This window comes from Choloepus didactylus, chromosome 6 (assembly GCF_015220235.1).
Source record: "Choloepus didactylus isolate mChoDid1 chromosome 6, mChoDid1.pri, whole genome shotgun sequence".
Taxonomy (NCBI): domain Eukaryota; kingdom Metazoa; phylum Chordata; class Mammalia; order Pilosa; family Megalonychidae; genus Choloepus; species Choloepus didactylus.
This window is the reverse complement of record NC_051312.1, coordinates 123,209,885-123,222,172: the sequence shown is the minus strand read 5'-3', so window position 1 is coordinate 123,222,172 and position 12,288 is coordinate 123,209,885. Positions and strand designations below refer to the sequence as shown.

The 12,288-nt window shown below is 35.7% G+C and overlaps 1 protein-coding gene across 2 annotated transcripts in view; it reads left to right on the top strand.

Annotated features, from left to right (window-relative positions):
* Nucleotides 1-12,288, top strand: part of CWF19L2 (CWF19 like cell cycle control factor 2) — a 174,272-nt gene that overhangs the window by 99,829 nt on the left and 62,155 nt on the right. For both annotated transcript variants that reach the window (XM_037841310.1, XM_037841309.1), the window contains exons 11-12: nucleotides 7,810-7,923; nucleotides 9,546-9,683. In XM_037841310.1, coding sequence (XP_037697238.1) covers nucleotides 7,810-7,923; nucleotides 9,546-9,683 — 252 coding nt within the window. The remainder of the gene's footprint in view (nucleotides 1-7,809; nucleotides 7,924-9,545; nucleotides 9,684-12,288) is intronic.

Here is a 12,288-nt window from a genome sequence, read left to right as displayed (position 1 = left end):
AGCCTGTCGTTCCTGACTGGTGTAAGGAGGTATGGCCCGCTTAGTTTCTGTTTTGGCTGTTTTCCCCCAGTCTCTGGGGTCTGGTTCTGAATGGAAGGCAGGTAGTAGAGCTGGGCACACCTCCATCCTCTTAGGGAAGATACACCCCCTAGGGAGTTATCATCTGCATTTGAATGGGTTCTTTGTCTCTCTGTCTCTGCTATCTCCACCCTTGTCTGAGTCAGAGAGCTGTGAAATGAAAATGGCTGAGGTTTTCTCCACTGAGCTGCTCAGGTTGAGAGAGCGAAAAAGGGACAGAAAGCCCCCTTTTAGAGCCAGTACATGGCCCTCCAGTTTCACCCATCAGCCAAAGGTAACACCTGGTCTTCTGGGCTCCCCCTCCAAGGGCAGGGGAGTCTTCTGCCTCTTTAAGGTCAGTCATCACTAAAGCCTCTGTCTGCTTGTTGGGGATTTGTAGCTTGTATCGAGCAGTCCACATTTGCTAATTAAAACCCCAGTTGGAGCTGGACTGAGGTATATTTGCTTACTCAGAGCGTGCTCCTTTCTGCCACAGCAAGGTTTGCCTACCATGGAGGGAGGGGACTCCCGGCGTGTTTCTGCAGTTTTTACTTACAGATTTGATACTGCAATCTTAGGCATTTCTTCCAATCCAGATTGGTAGACGATGTGTGGACAGACATGGTTGTTCCCCAGTAGTTATTCCAGGTTATTTACTAGTTGTTCCTGGTTGTTTATTACTTGTTCCAGGGGACTAACTAACTTCCACTCCTCTCTATGCCACTATCTTTGCTCTTGTTGCTATTTTTTTTTTTTTTTGAAATAATATACTTTTATTAAAGCATTCCAGGATTGTATGACTTTGCATATGCATAGATTTATGTTTTTAATTTTATTTTTAGTTGTGGTAAAGTATACATAATATAAAAATAATTTTAATGATTTTAAGTGGACAAATCTTTTACATTAAGGACATTAACAATACAGTGTAACTTACACCACATTCATTCTCCAGACTATTTTCGTCATCCCCAACCAAAACTCACACCCATTCAGTAGTAACTCCCCTGACTCTGATCCTCTCCCCACCTCTAATAATCACTATTCTGTTATCTCTATGCATTTGTTTATTCTAAGTATTTCATGTAAGAGAAACCATACAATACTTGTCCTTTTGTGTCTGGCTTTATTTCACCCGACATGTCTTTAAGGTTTATCCATGTTGCAAATGTATCAGCACTTTATTTCTTCTTATAGTTGAAAACTATTACATTCTGTGTATAGATGACATTTTGTTTATCCATTAATCTGTGTATGGACACTTAGGCTGCTTCTACCTTTTGGCTGTTGTGAATAATGCTGCGATGAATACTGGTGTACAAATACCTTTCTGAGTCCCTGCTTTCAATTGTTTTGGGTATATATCTAGGAGTAGAATTGCCGGGTCCTACGGAAACTCTGTTTAACTTTCTGCGGAACCACCAAACTGTTTTTCAAAGTGGCTACACCATTTTACATTTCCACCAACAATGTACAAGGGTTCCTATTTCTCTGCATCCTCGCCAAAACTTCTTTTCAGTTTTTTTTTTTTTAGTTCTACATTTCTTGATACAGTTCTTTTTTTAAAAGTTTTATTCACACACGATATAATCCATCAAAAGTGTACAACCAGTGGCTCTCAGCATAATCACAGTTGTGTTTTTAGCACCATAATCAATTTTAGAACATTTTCATATCTTGTTGCTATTTTTGATACATGAAATGTAATATTTGCTGTATTTAAAGTAACCTATTTTATAACTCAAATAATTTTTTACATCTAAAAGAAAATAGTTTCTGTTACTTTACATTTAAAAACTTTCTGAATTTTCTCCTCCCCCTCTCCCCTACCTATGTTTAAATGCTGAAATGTTCCTGGTTAAAGATATAATCAAGTTGTATTCTCATAACTAGCTTCATATGTAAGGATTACAAAGAAGCATGATGAAAACATGGCTTGAATTTCATTTTCATATTGCTACAGATATTTCACTGACTCTAGAAAACATCTGCTCAATAACATTATAATCTGTAGTGTTTAAACATGTCCATAAATAATCACCTTTTGAAACTGTGAGATGACTACAGATCTAGGCTTAAATATGTCTCATACATTTTTAGCAATGATCCTTTACATTAATATTTTGTTTCTCAAGTTTGTAAATGTTTATTATATTTTCTAGCAGTAGGTTTATGAGAGAGAGAGAGGAGTTAGGTAGATCATTATTACACCAATTTGACAAGAAATAAAACTGAGGCTACAAGACTGAATATGTGCCTTTATTCTAATTTTAGAGCATGCTGTGGAAAAATTTCAGGGTGGACAAGATGGCTTGATTAACTTAAAAATGGGGTCATGGAAGAAATCTTCAGTCTGTGTTTATGTTATCACCTTCTGAATCTCAGTACTGATATGGAGTTTACACAATGGTTTACCGTCTAGAGGATAGAACATCATTCTACTCAGTTTTTCCCATCATATTTCTATCTGTGCTTGTTCTAGTTTGCTAATGCTGCTGGAATGTAAAACACCAGAGATGGATTGGCTTTTATAAAAGGGGGTTTATTTGGTTACACAGTTACAGTCTTAAGGCCATAAAGTGTCCAAGGTAATGCATCAACAATTGGGTACCTTCATTGGAGGATGGCCAGTGATGTCTGGTAAACCTCTGCTGGCTGGGAAGGCATGTGGCTGACTTCTGCTCTGAAGTTCTGATTTCAAAATGGCTTTCTCCTAGGATGTTCCTCTCTAGGCTGCCATTCCTTAAAAATGTCACTCTTAATTGCTCTTGGTGTGTTTGTCCTCTCTTAGCTTCTCCGGAGCAAGAGTCTGCTTTCAGTGGCTGTCTTCATACTGTCTGTCATCTGCAGCTACTCTCTCAGCCCTGGTGCATTCTTCAAAGTGTCCGTTTTGGCTATAGCAAGCTTGCTCCTTCTGTCTGAGCTTATATAGTGCTCCAGTAAACTAATTCAAGGCCCATGCTGAAGGGCGGGGCCACACCTCCAAGGAAATTATCCAGTTAGAGTTATCACCCATAGTTGGGTGGAGCGCATCTCCATGGAAACACTCAATCAAAAGATCACACCCTAATCAAAAAGATTAATCAGTCTGCCCCACAAGATTGCATCAAAGATAGTGACATTTTGGGGGACATAATACATTCAAACTGGCACAGTGCTTCATTGTAGATGCTATATCTTCATTTTCGCTGATTTTTCTCTTCTTTAGTCTCTAGTCTGCTTTTAATCCCATTCAGTAAAATTTTCACTTCAGATATTATATTTTTTATCTCTAAAAGTTTCATTTGGTTCTTTTTTAAATGTATACATTAAGTCCGTGTTTTTCTTTAGATACTTGAATTTAATATTAGTAGCTACTTTAATATCCTTGTTTGCTGTTTCCATCATCTGTATCATTTTTGGTTTATTTCTGTTCACTGATTTTTCTTCTAGTTATGGAGCACATTTTCCAGCTTCTTTGTAAGTTTAGTAATTTTTGATCAGAATCTGGACATCATGAGTGTTACATTGTTGAGTGTCTGGATTTTGTTGTTATTCTTTAAAGATCACTTAGCTTTGCTTTGGCAGGCAGTTAATTACTTGTGCATCAGTTTGACCCCTTCATGCAATGTTTTAAAGCTTTGCTATAGAGAGTGTAGAGTAGTCTGCCGTCTTGGAATTGTTTATCCTGATGACTAAAGTGTAACCTCTTTAGGGTCTTTAGAGAATTCCTTGAATGATCATCAAGGGCTGTCCACTCTGGTTGATTGGAGCTCAGACTTCTCCTGGATGTTTTTGAGCTCTGGTAATTGTTCAGCTTACAACTCCCTGATTATTCTTTGCCTGATCTTTTGGAATTTCACTCCATAAATGTACAACCTACGACTCAGCCCAAACTCCAGGGGATCCAATGTAGTTTTATTAGAATAGATCCTGGTAGATACCTGTGGCTCTGTAAATCCAGCTACCTTGACTTTCCTGAACTCTGATCTCCACCTCCTCAAATCAGCAAAGTAGCTGAACTGTTTAGGTTCCAGAACCCCTTCTTGTGGTGCAGTCTGGAAACTACCCTTTGGTAGAAAGCTGTGGCAATCTTAGGGCTCCTCTCATTTGCTTCTCTTCTCTTGGAGATCACAGTTTTTCATGTGTCAGTTGTCCAGTGTTTGAAAATAGTTATGTCATATATTTTGTCAAGTTGTCTGATTTTTCAATGGTGACAGATTATAGCTGTTTCTTGTTCTGCCATTATGGCCAGAAGTAGAAGTCAGGCATATTTCAACAAAATAAAAGAGCACTGAGTCCCATTTTCTTCCACTAGCTGTTAACAACACAGATCTGTTTGTAATACTTTCAAGCAAATGCAGATGCTCCTTTGTTCTCAGGTAAAGAAGAGAATCAATAAAATGATTTTGAATTAGTATTATCAGTTGAAGAATAATGTAGAACAAGGGTTGGTAGATTGTCTCTGTAGAGACCAAATAGTAAATATTTTAGAGTTTGTGGGTTATATACTCTCCGTCACAACTACTCAACTCTGCCCTTGTAGCATGAAAGCGGCCATTGACAATAAGTAAATGAATGTGCATGGCAGTGTTCCAATAAAACTTTATTTATGGACACTGAAATTTGAATTTCATAGAATTCACATGTCATAAAATATTCTTCCTTTGATTATTTTAAACCATTTAATAATGTAAAAACCAAATAGATTTTATAACTTTATATGATGTTTTTTTCCTCTTTTCCTCCTTTAAAATAAGAATCCATGATTCCTGTCATCCAACAGGCTATTTTATGGATTAGTGAAGTAATGGTCATAAAACATTTTGAGATTTGTTAATGAAAGTGTCCATATATAATGTTCATAGGGGATCACTCAGTTTTAATATTTTCAAAATGTAAATCCAAAAGAGACAATTGAAATTGTTGGGGAAGTTTTTAAAACCAAGAGCGTTTCGCATTCTTATGAAAAAAACAAAACAAAGCATAAAAACTGGTCTCTTTTCTTTAGAGGGAAATTGCTTAATTACATGGCTGATAAAATTACTTTTGCATATATCTGTGTAAAATGTACTTCTCATTTCTTTCTTAGGTTTTAATAACATGTAGATGATTAGAATGCACTGTCTTGGGTACCGAAAGTGGGAAAACTTAGTGTCCTTTGATCTGGCAAGCCTAAGGAACGGGAAGTAGAAAAAGGGAGGAAAGAGTGAATAGAGGGAAAAGTAGGTTAGCTTTGGTAGTATGATTAATCTATATGAGGCATCAGTTTATTAATCCAGTTTACCAAGCATTTATTGAGTGCTCACTGTATGTTTGGCACTATGCCAGGTGCTATAGGTACAGAGGAGCACACAGCTTGGCCTTTGACCTGGAAAAGTGGGAAAGACAGATAATTATTAGTAGGCGAATAGTTACCTTCCAGTGATATAAATGTTCCTAAAATAATTTGATAACTGAATATTGGTTTTGACTAATTCCTTGGTTTCCTAGTTGAGCAAGAAGGAAAAGTTGCTTCATGCAGAGGAAATAAATATATGGCCATAGAATTTGGAAGAGATACTACGTTAAAATGCTTAGACTTGATTGTAGTATCTGGCACAATGCTTCTCATTTTCTTTCATTTTATAGTTTACATTTTCTAGTCCATCATGGACTAATGGTTTTGTAAAGTAAAATAAAAGTGAATTATAGCAAAATAAAATTTGAAAGATTAAATAAAATACAAGCCCCCAAATTTTATTTAGATTCAATGTAAAATTAGTCTGTGAGATTGCTATAAAAGTTTATAAACCTCAGTTTTTGTATCTCATCATGGTTTGATAATAAATATTTTGTATGGGGTAACAATTGTTGGACTGGCATTAGTCTGTGGAACACTCTTTGAGGGATACTGATCTAGAAGGTGATGTGGAGTCCCTATAGGTTTTTTAGCAAAGTGACATGATTATATTTGTGTTTAACACAATGACTTGGTTCATAGTACAAATGATAATTAGCTTTCAGTCTTGAAGGTTGGAACCTCTGGAACCATCAGCATTTGAGGGGTAGCTAGAAATGGAGGGGAAAGTGAAATTGGCTTTTCTTTTACTGATAATTACTGTAGAAAATAATTCCCCCACTAGATTATAAGCTTCTTGAAGTCATGAACCACATTTGCTTTGTTTGATAATAGTAACTTTTAGAAATAGTAATCTTTTTCAAAAATATTTGATAAATCTATGAATGAATGGGTCAGAGAGGTAAGGGAGAACAAGGAAAGAGCAGGCTATTTAAAACTGGAATGAAGAGAGTTCAGGCTGAAGGATATACATATATATATAAACTGAACCAAATGCTGTGAAATCCAGGAGGGTGATAATTGTGAAGTATTGAATTTTTAGTAATTTGAAGACCTTTAGTGAGATCAGCCTCAGGAGTGTGATAAAAGTTGGAAGTCAGCTAATAATGTTTTGCCCATTCCTATTGTCCTGTAGGGAATGGTTGGAGATGTGTTTTAAAATATAATATTTCATTGATTGAGGAAGAAAAGTAGTGGTAAATAATGTTTACTATTCATTTAGTGTTGTATATGAATTTAAGATTAATAATAGGTATGCACTTTTTTCTTTTCTTTCAACAGGGAACTAAATCTGTTTTAAATCCAAGTGAAATTGATTTTTAGGATTTAATTCATACTTGAGAAGAAAATTTAAATGTGATTGATTTTGGTTTTGTTTCAGAATGATTTTTTTTTTAATTTAGTTTTATTGAGATATAGTCACATACCATGCAGTCATCCACAGTGTACAATCAGTTGTCCACAGTACCATCATATAGTTGTGCATCCATTACCACAGTCAATTTTTGAACATTTTCATTACTCCCTCCAATAAAAATACGAATAAAAATACAAGTAAAAAAGAACACCCAAAATATCCCATCCCACCCACCCCATTATTCATTTAATTTTTGTTGCCATTTTTCTGTTCATGTATCCATACGCTGGATAAAGTGAGTGTGAGCCACTAGGTTTTTGTAATCACACAGTCACACTGTGTAAGCTACATAGTTATGCAGTAGTCTTCAAGACTCAAGGCTACTGGGTTGCAACTCAGCAGTTTCGGGTATTTCCTGCTGGGTATTTCAATACACTAAAAACTACAGAAGGATATCTGTATAATGCATAATAAAAAATTCAGAATGACCTCTCGACTCCATTTGAAATCTTGCAGCCACTGAAACCTTATTTCATTTCATTTCTCTTCCCCCTTTTGGTCAAGAAGGCTTTCTCAATCCCATGCCAGGTCCAGGCTCATCCCCGGGAGTCATGTCCCATGTTGCCAGGGAGATTTACACCCTTGGGAGTCATGTCCCACGTAGGGGGTTGGATAGTGAGTTTACCTGCTGACAGATTGATTTTTAATGAAGTAGTTCCCTAATATTCTTTATGTGATTCTTTATTAGAACCTTTCCAGTAAAAGTCATGTTGGTACTGTGTCATCTTTTAATATTGCCTACATGAACATTTTATTTGAAGTCTTGCTTCTGTGGTTGCTCATTCTTTTTTAATAATTAAAATAAACTCTAGGTGTTTTTTTCTCACTTTTTTTCTTGAAAAGATTATGATCATTTTATAGTATGGTTAGTAATTAAAATCCTGGAGATCTTAAAATAATCCATAATGTTATATGAAGGTGGGCAGGAATCTTTTTATCCCTTTTTTGTTATTAAATATAAATATTCAGCATTCTTCACAATAATTTCAAAAGTTATCTCTAAATCTTTCCATAGACTGAAGACCAGCAAGAAGTGATCCTGGTTAAAACAGATCAGTCTGGAAGAGTATGGCCTGTGAACACACCAGGAAGATCTGTGGAATCAAAAGGAGAAAGACAGAGGAGACAGGTGGTATAGTTAACATAATGTCTTTGTTTATTACTTAAAATTTCTTTCTTCTCTCTGAGACTTTCTTTGCATAAGACAAATATTTTCTAAATTGCAGTTTTCTGATGTATACATTAGAAAGTAGTAAAATTATGTTTCTATTTTTATTCTTAGTTATATTCCTATGCTTTTTGCAAAGTAGAATATGATTCAACTGCCTCTTTTTCAAATGGTTGTGGATTTTGAATATTTAAAGCAATTTTAATCTTAGTATACAATTTCTTTGAGTGTTTATAGCTTCATTTTGCATTCTTACTATATCTCTTAGGAAAACCTTGGTCTTCCAGACCTGTTATTTGTGTTAGACAGCTAAACTGAGACCTGGTGATGGTGTATCCATACACAGTAATGTTTAAATAATTATGTAAATAATGTGATCCTTTTACGTCTTACAGCTCTAGCAATTAGTGTTTAGCACTGCCTTGAGATTTTGAGATGGCAAAAACAATGCATTGATATTTCCCAAATTAGGATTTTGTTTTAAATTTGAAACATCATACAGGTGGGAGTTGGGTCCACAAAAGATTTATTCATTCAGAATTTTTCTGTCAAATGTTTATTATTTGCCTATTGAGTGCCTACATTGCTGGAGATAGAAATTAATGCATTCAGCAAGTAGAAGGTGAGCTGGAGACCTCTTCTGATGTAATGAGAGGAGTTAGGAGGTTGGAGGAGGGATGAAGCAGGAGAATAGTAAAGTATTAAATTTGCTCTGAGAAATGACAGAAAGAACTGACTGGGATGTATTGTTAGGGCCCTTTTTGAGTTCCATACTGCTGAGTAGTCTAGGTATAGGAGTAAAGAAGGCAGGCATGTTCATTCAAGATAGAGGTTTATTCTTTTAGTATATTGAAAGAACAAGGGGGTCAGGAGTTCTGAGGGTCTGGAGCCAAGGAGTGGTTGAAGTCATGGAATGTGAAATTTAAGCTAGCAAAGATTGAACAGTAATATTGGGAAAAGATATTGGCAACATAGTTCCAAAGATCTCAAAGAAGTTGAAGACCAGGTTTTCTTTGGTTAAGGGAATATGAGGGTGGTATTGGGGAGATTTGATTTGGGAAGAAATAAATAGTACTTTTCTTTCCACATTTGGGTATGGAACCAACCTGATAGGAAAATCCAGTATTGACTTATTAAGGGATCACAATATCAGTTTTAATCTGGACTTAAAAATCAGACGTGGGCTTGCTAATACTTCCTTTGTCTTTGAAATACTTATTTGAGCTCTGGGTGACTGCAGGCTTCCCTCCTCAATGGCAGGGATTTTTTACTATAAGGAAGAGAAGAGCAGAGAGGAGTAAGGAAGGAATGGAGCATTTCTGCTTTTCCACCAGATTCAGCAATCAGATAATGCCATACTTCCATCCTTGGGGAAGATGGAGTAAAGGGGCAGAAGAAGTAAGGAATATTGTTCTAATGGAAATTTCCTCCACATGGAAGCAAGTAGAATTAGGGATAAGTGGAAAGATAGATTGTGATGCGTAGTGGTATTTTACATGTAGTATCAGATTTATAGGGTAATCCATAAAAATACTTCAGAGATTCATGTTTTCACTATGTTAATAATGTTCATTTTGTCTTAGGTTCCAACTCATGAGGAAAAAGAAAGGGTCCGATATTTTCATGATGATGATAACCTAAGCCTAAATGATTTAGTCAAAAATGAAAAGATGGGAACAGCAGAAGATCAAAACAGACTTTTTATGAGAATGGCATCTAAGGTAAGATATATATCTAGGTTACCTTTGTATTTTAAGAAGCTGGTTTTTCACTCTAACAATGGTTTACTTGTAGAGAGCTGGTTCTCTAATCTTAATTTATTTTATTAATTTAAATCCTTCATAAGATATTAGGAACATACATTTTGGAATTGATCTGATTGAGAAGTATACATTTGGAATTTTTTTTGTTTTAAATACAGAAACTGATTTAATTTGTTATTGTATTCTGTGGATGTATTAATTATATAATTGATCCACCATTTAGGAGAAAGTTTTGGGCCAGAGTTTAATGATTGGCAATGTGCTGTCAGTTGTGTTACTAATCTGTTTTGTCTTAACGTTCCTCTCCTTATTCTTAATTATGTCATCAGGAGGTAGAATAAAATATGGAGTAACATATTATGGATTATAAAGAAGGCATTTTGGAATAATATTGTCTACTTATATGAAAATATGCATTATCTTAATAATTTGTTAAGAGAAGTAGACAGGATGAGTTTTTGTTTTCAAATAACATTTTTCGTTACCATCCCTTCCTAAACGCTACCATTAATGTTGTTGTTTTATAAAAGAGACCTATTTAAACTTAGCTCTTTAACAGGAGTTGGCAAAGTTTGACCTCATGGGAAAATCCAGTTCACCACCTGTTTTTGCAAATAAAGTTTTATTGGAACACAACCAAGCCCATTCTTTGTATATTATCTACTGCTGCTTTTGCTATATGGCTGAATTGAGTAGTTATGACAGAGACTCTATGGCCCACAAAGCCAAAAATATTTACTATCTGGCCCTTTACAGGAAAAGTTTGTCTACTCCTTCTCTATAATACTAATGGTTACTTTTTGGTTGGTGGTGGTTTGAACTGGGTATCTGGGAGACAAGAATGGGAAAGAGACTTTTTAATGTATATCTTTTCAAACTTATAATATTTTTTATTTGTAAACTGTGTGAATGTATTACTTGGTTAAAAAGTTAACCTCGTGAAAATTAAAATAAAATAAATGTAACCAAGGCGTTTGGAGGGGGTGGTGGGTGGAAGTGGGGAATAAAATAAACTTGGGTTAAATTTAGAAATGGTTATTCTTCACATCACCAAGAATTGTGTGGAGTCTTAAATTTAGCCCCTTAGAATAATTTAACCCTCTGTTTATTTGGAGTGAATTGTAAGGAATTCCGTCATTTCTGGAAATTCAATGCAGAAAGGACGTATTTTATGTCCTTCTTAGAAATGAGATCACTTTATGTGGAAGTCTGAATTAAATATGGCTTTAGTAATGGCATCATAGTCCATTCAAGTTTATTTATAAGAGAAAAGTCCTTGTTAGAAGTTGTAAGTTGTTTATTTATCAAACAAATGTATATTGAACACTTAATTTGTGTGTGACACATTCTAGGTGCTAAGTATAGAGAGGTGATCAAATCAGAGTTCCTCCCCTCAAGGAGCTTATATTTCTAATAGATGAGACAGATGATAAACAAATACATACCATAAAAATTATATAATGTAAATAATATATTGCATTATGGAAAATATTTGTGTAGACCTAAAGCAAAAGGTAGTTGGAGATAGGGTCATATTTTCAATAATGTTGAGGGAAGGCCTTTCTGTGGAAGTGAAGTTACAGCAGACTCTGAACAAACTAAGGGAGTGATCCATGTGAATATTTGAGACTATTCCTAGCAGAAGAAATAACACATGCAAAGGATCTGAAGCAGAGACAAATTTGAAAAACATCAGGAAATAGCAAGCAGACAAGTGTGATTGGGAAGGAGAGAGAAGGAAAGAGAAGTAGAAGATGAGGAGATGGGAGACATAGCAGACAGAGGTCATATCATGTAGGGACTTTTAGCCCATGGTGCAAGAACTTTTGTTTTTGTTCTAAATAGTGGGAAGCAGAGCAGTGTCATGACCTGGTTTACATTTTGAAAAGATTTCTCTAGCTGCTGTTTTGAGAAGACAATGTAGAGAGGCAAGAGTGGAACCAGGGAGATCACTTATGTGGGTATTGCATTAGTCCACTTAAGAGGTAAAAGAGCCTTGGATTAGGGCAATAAAGCTAGTGAGAACTATTAGGATTTGGGGCAATGTTGGTGACATTTACTGAAATGGGAAAAACTGGGGGAGGGACAAGTAGGGGGCATCAAGAGTACTGTTATGGACATGTGAACTATGAAATGCCTGTTGGACATTCACATGGTGGTGTGGAGTGACTTCCTCTGGAGCTCTGGGTAGGGTTGGTTCTCCCATATAAATTTGAATGATGTTAGCATGCAATATTTAAAGCCATGGGACTTAAAAGTCTGAAAATTCTTAAGGGAGAGTCTGAAGACTGAGTCCTGGAGTACTGTCTGGAAGGGGAGAGAAAGGATTGTGCAAATGAGACTGAGAAAGTGCAGCCAGTAAGGTAAGAGGAAAACTAGAAAGATTGCTGTTTTGGAAGCCAGAGAAAACTGGAAGAAGGTTATGAATAACTGTGCCGACTACGTCTGAAAGGTTGAGTACGATGCAGATAGAGATGTGACTGTTGGATTTGGTAATTTGGAGACTTCTGGTGACAAGTGTGGTTTCCTTGGTGTGATTGTATTCAGTTCATGAGTGAATGCA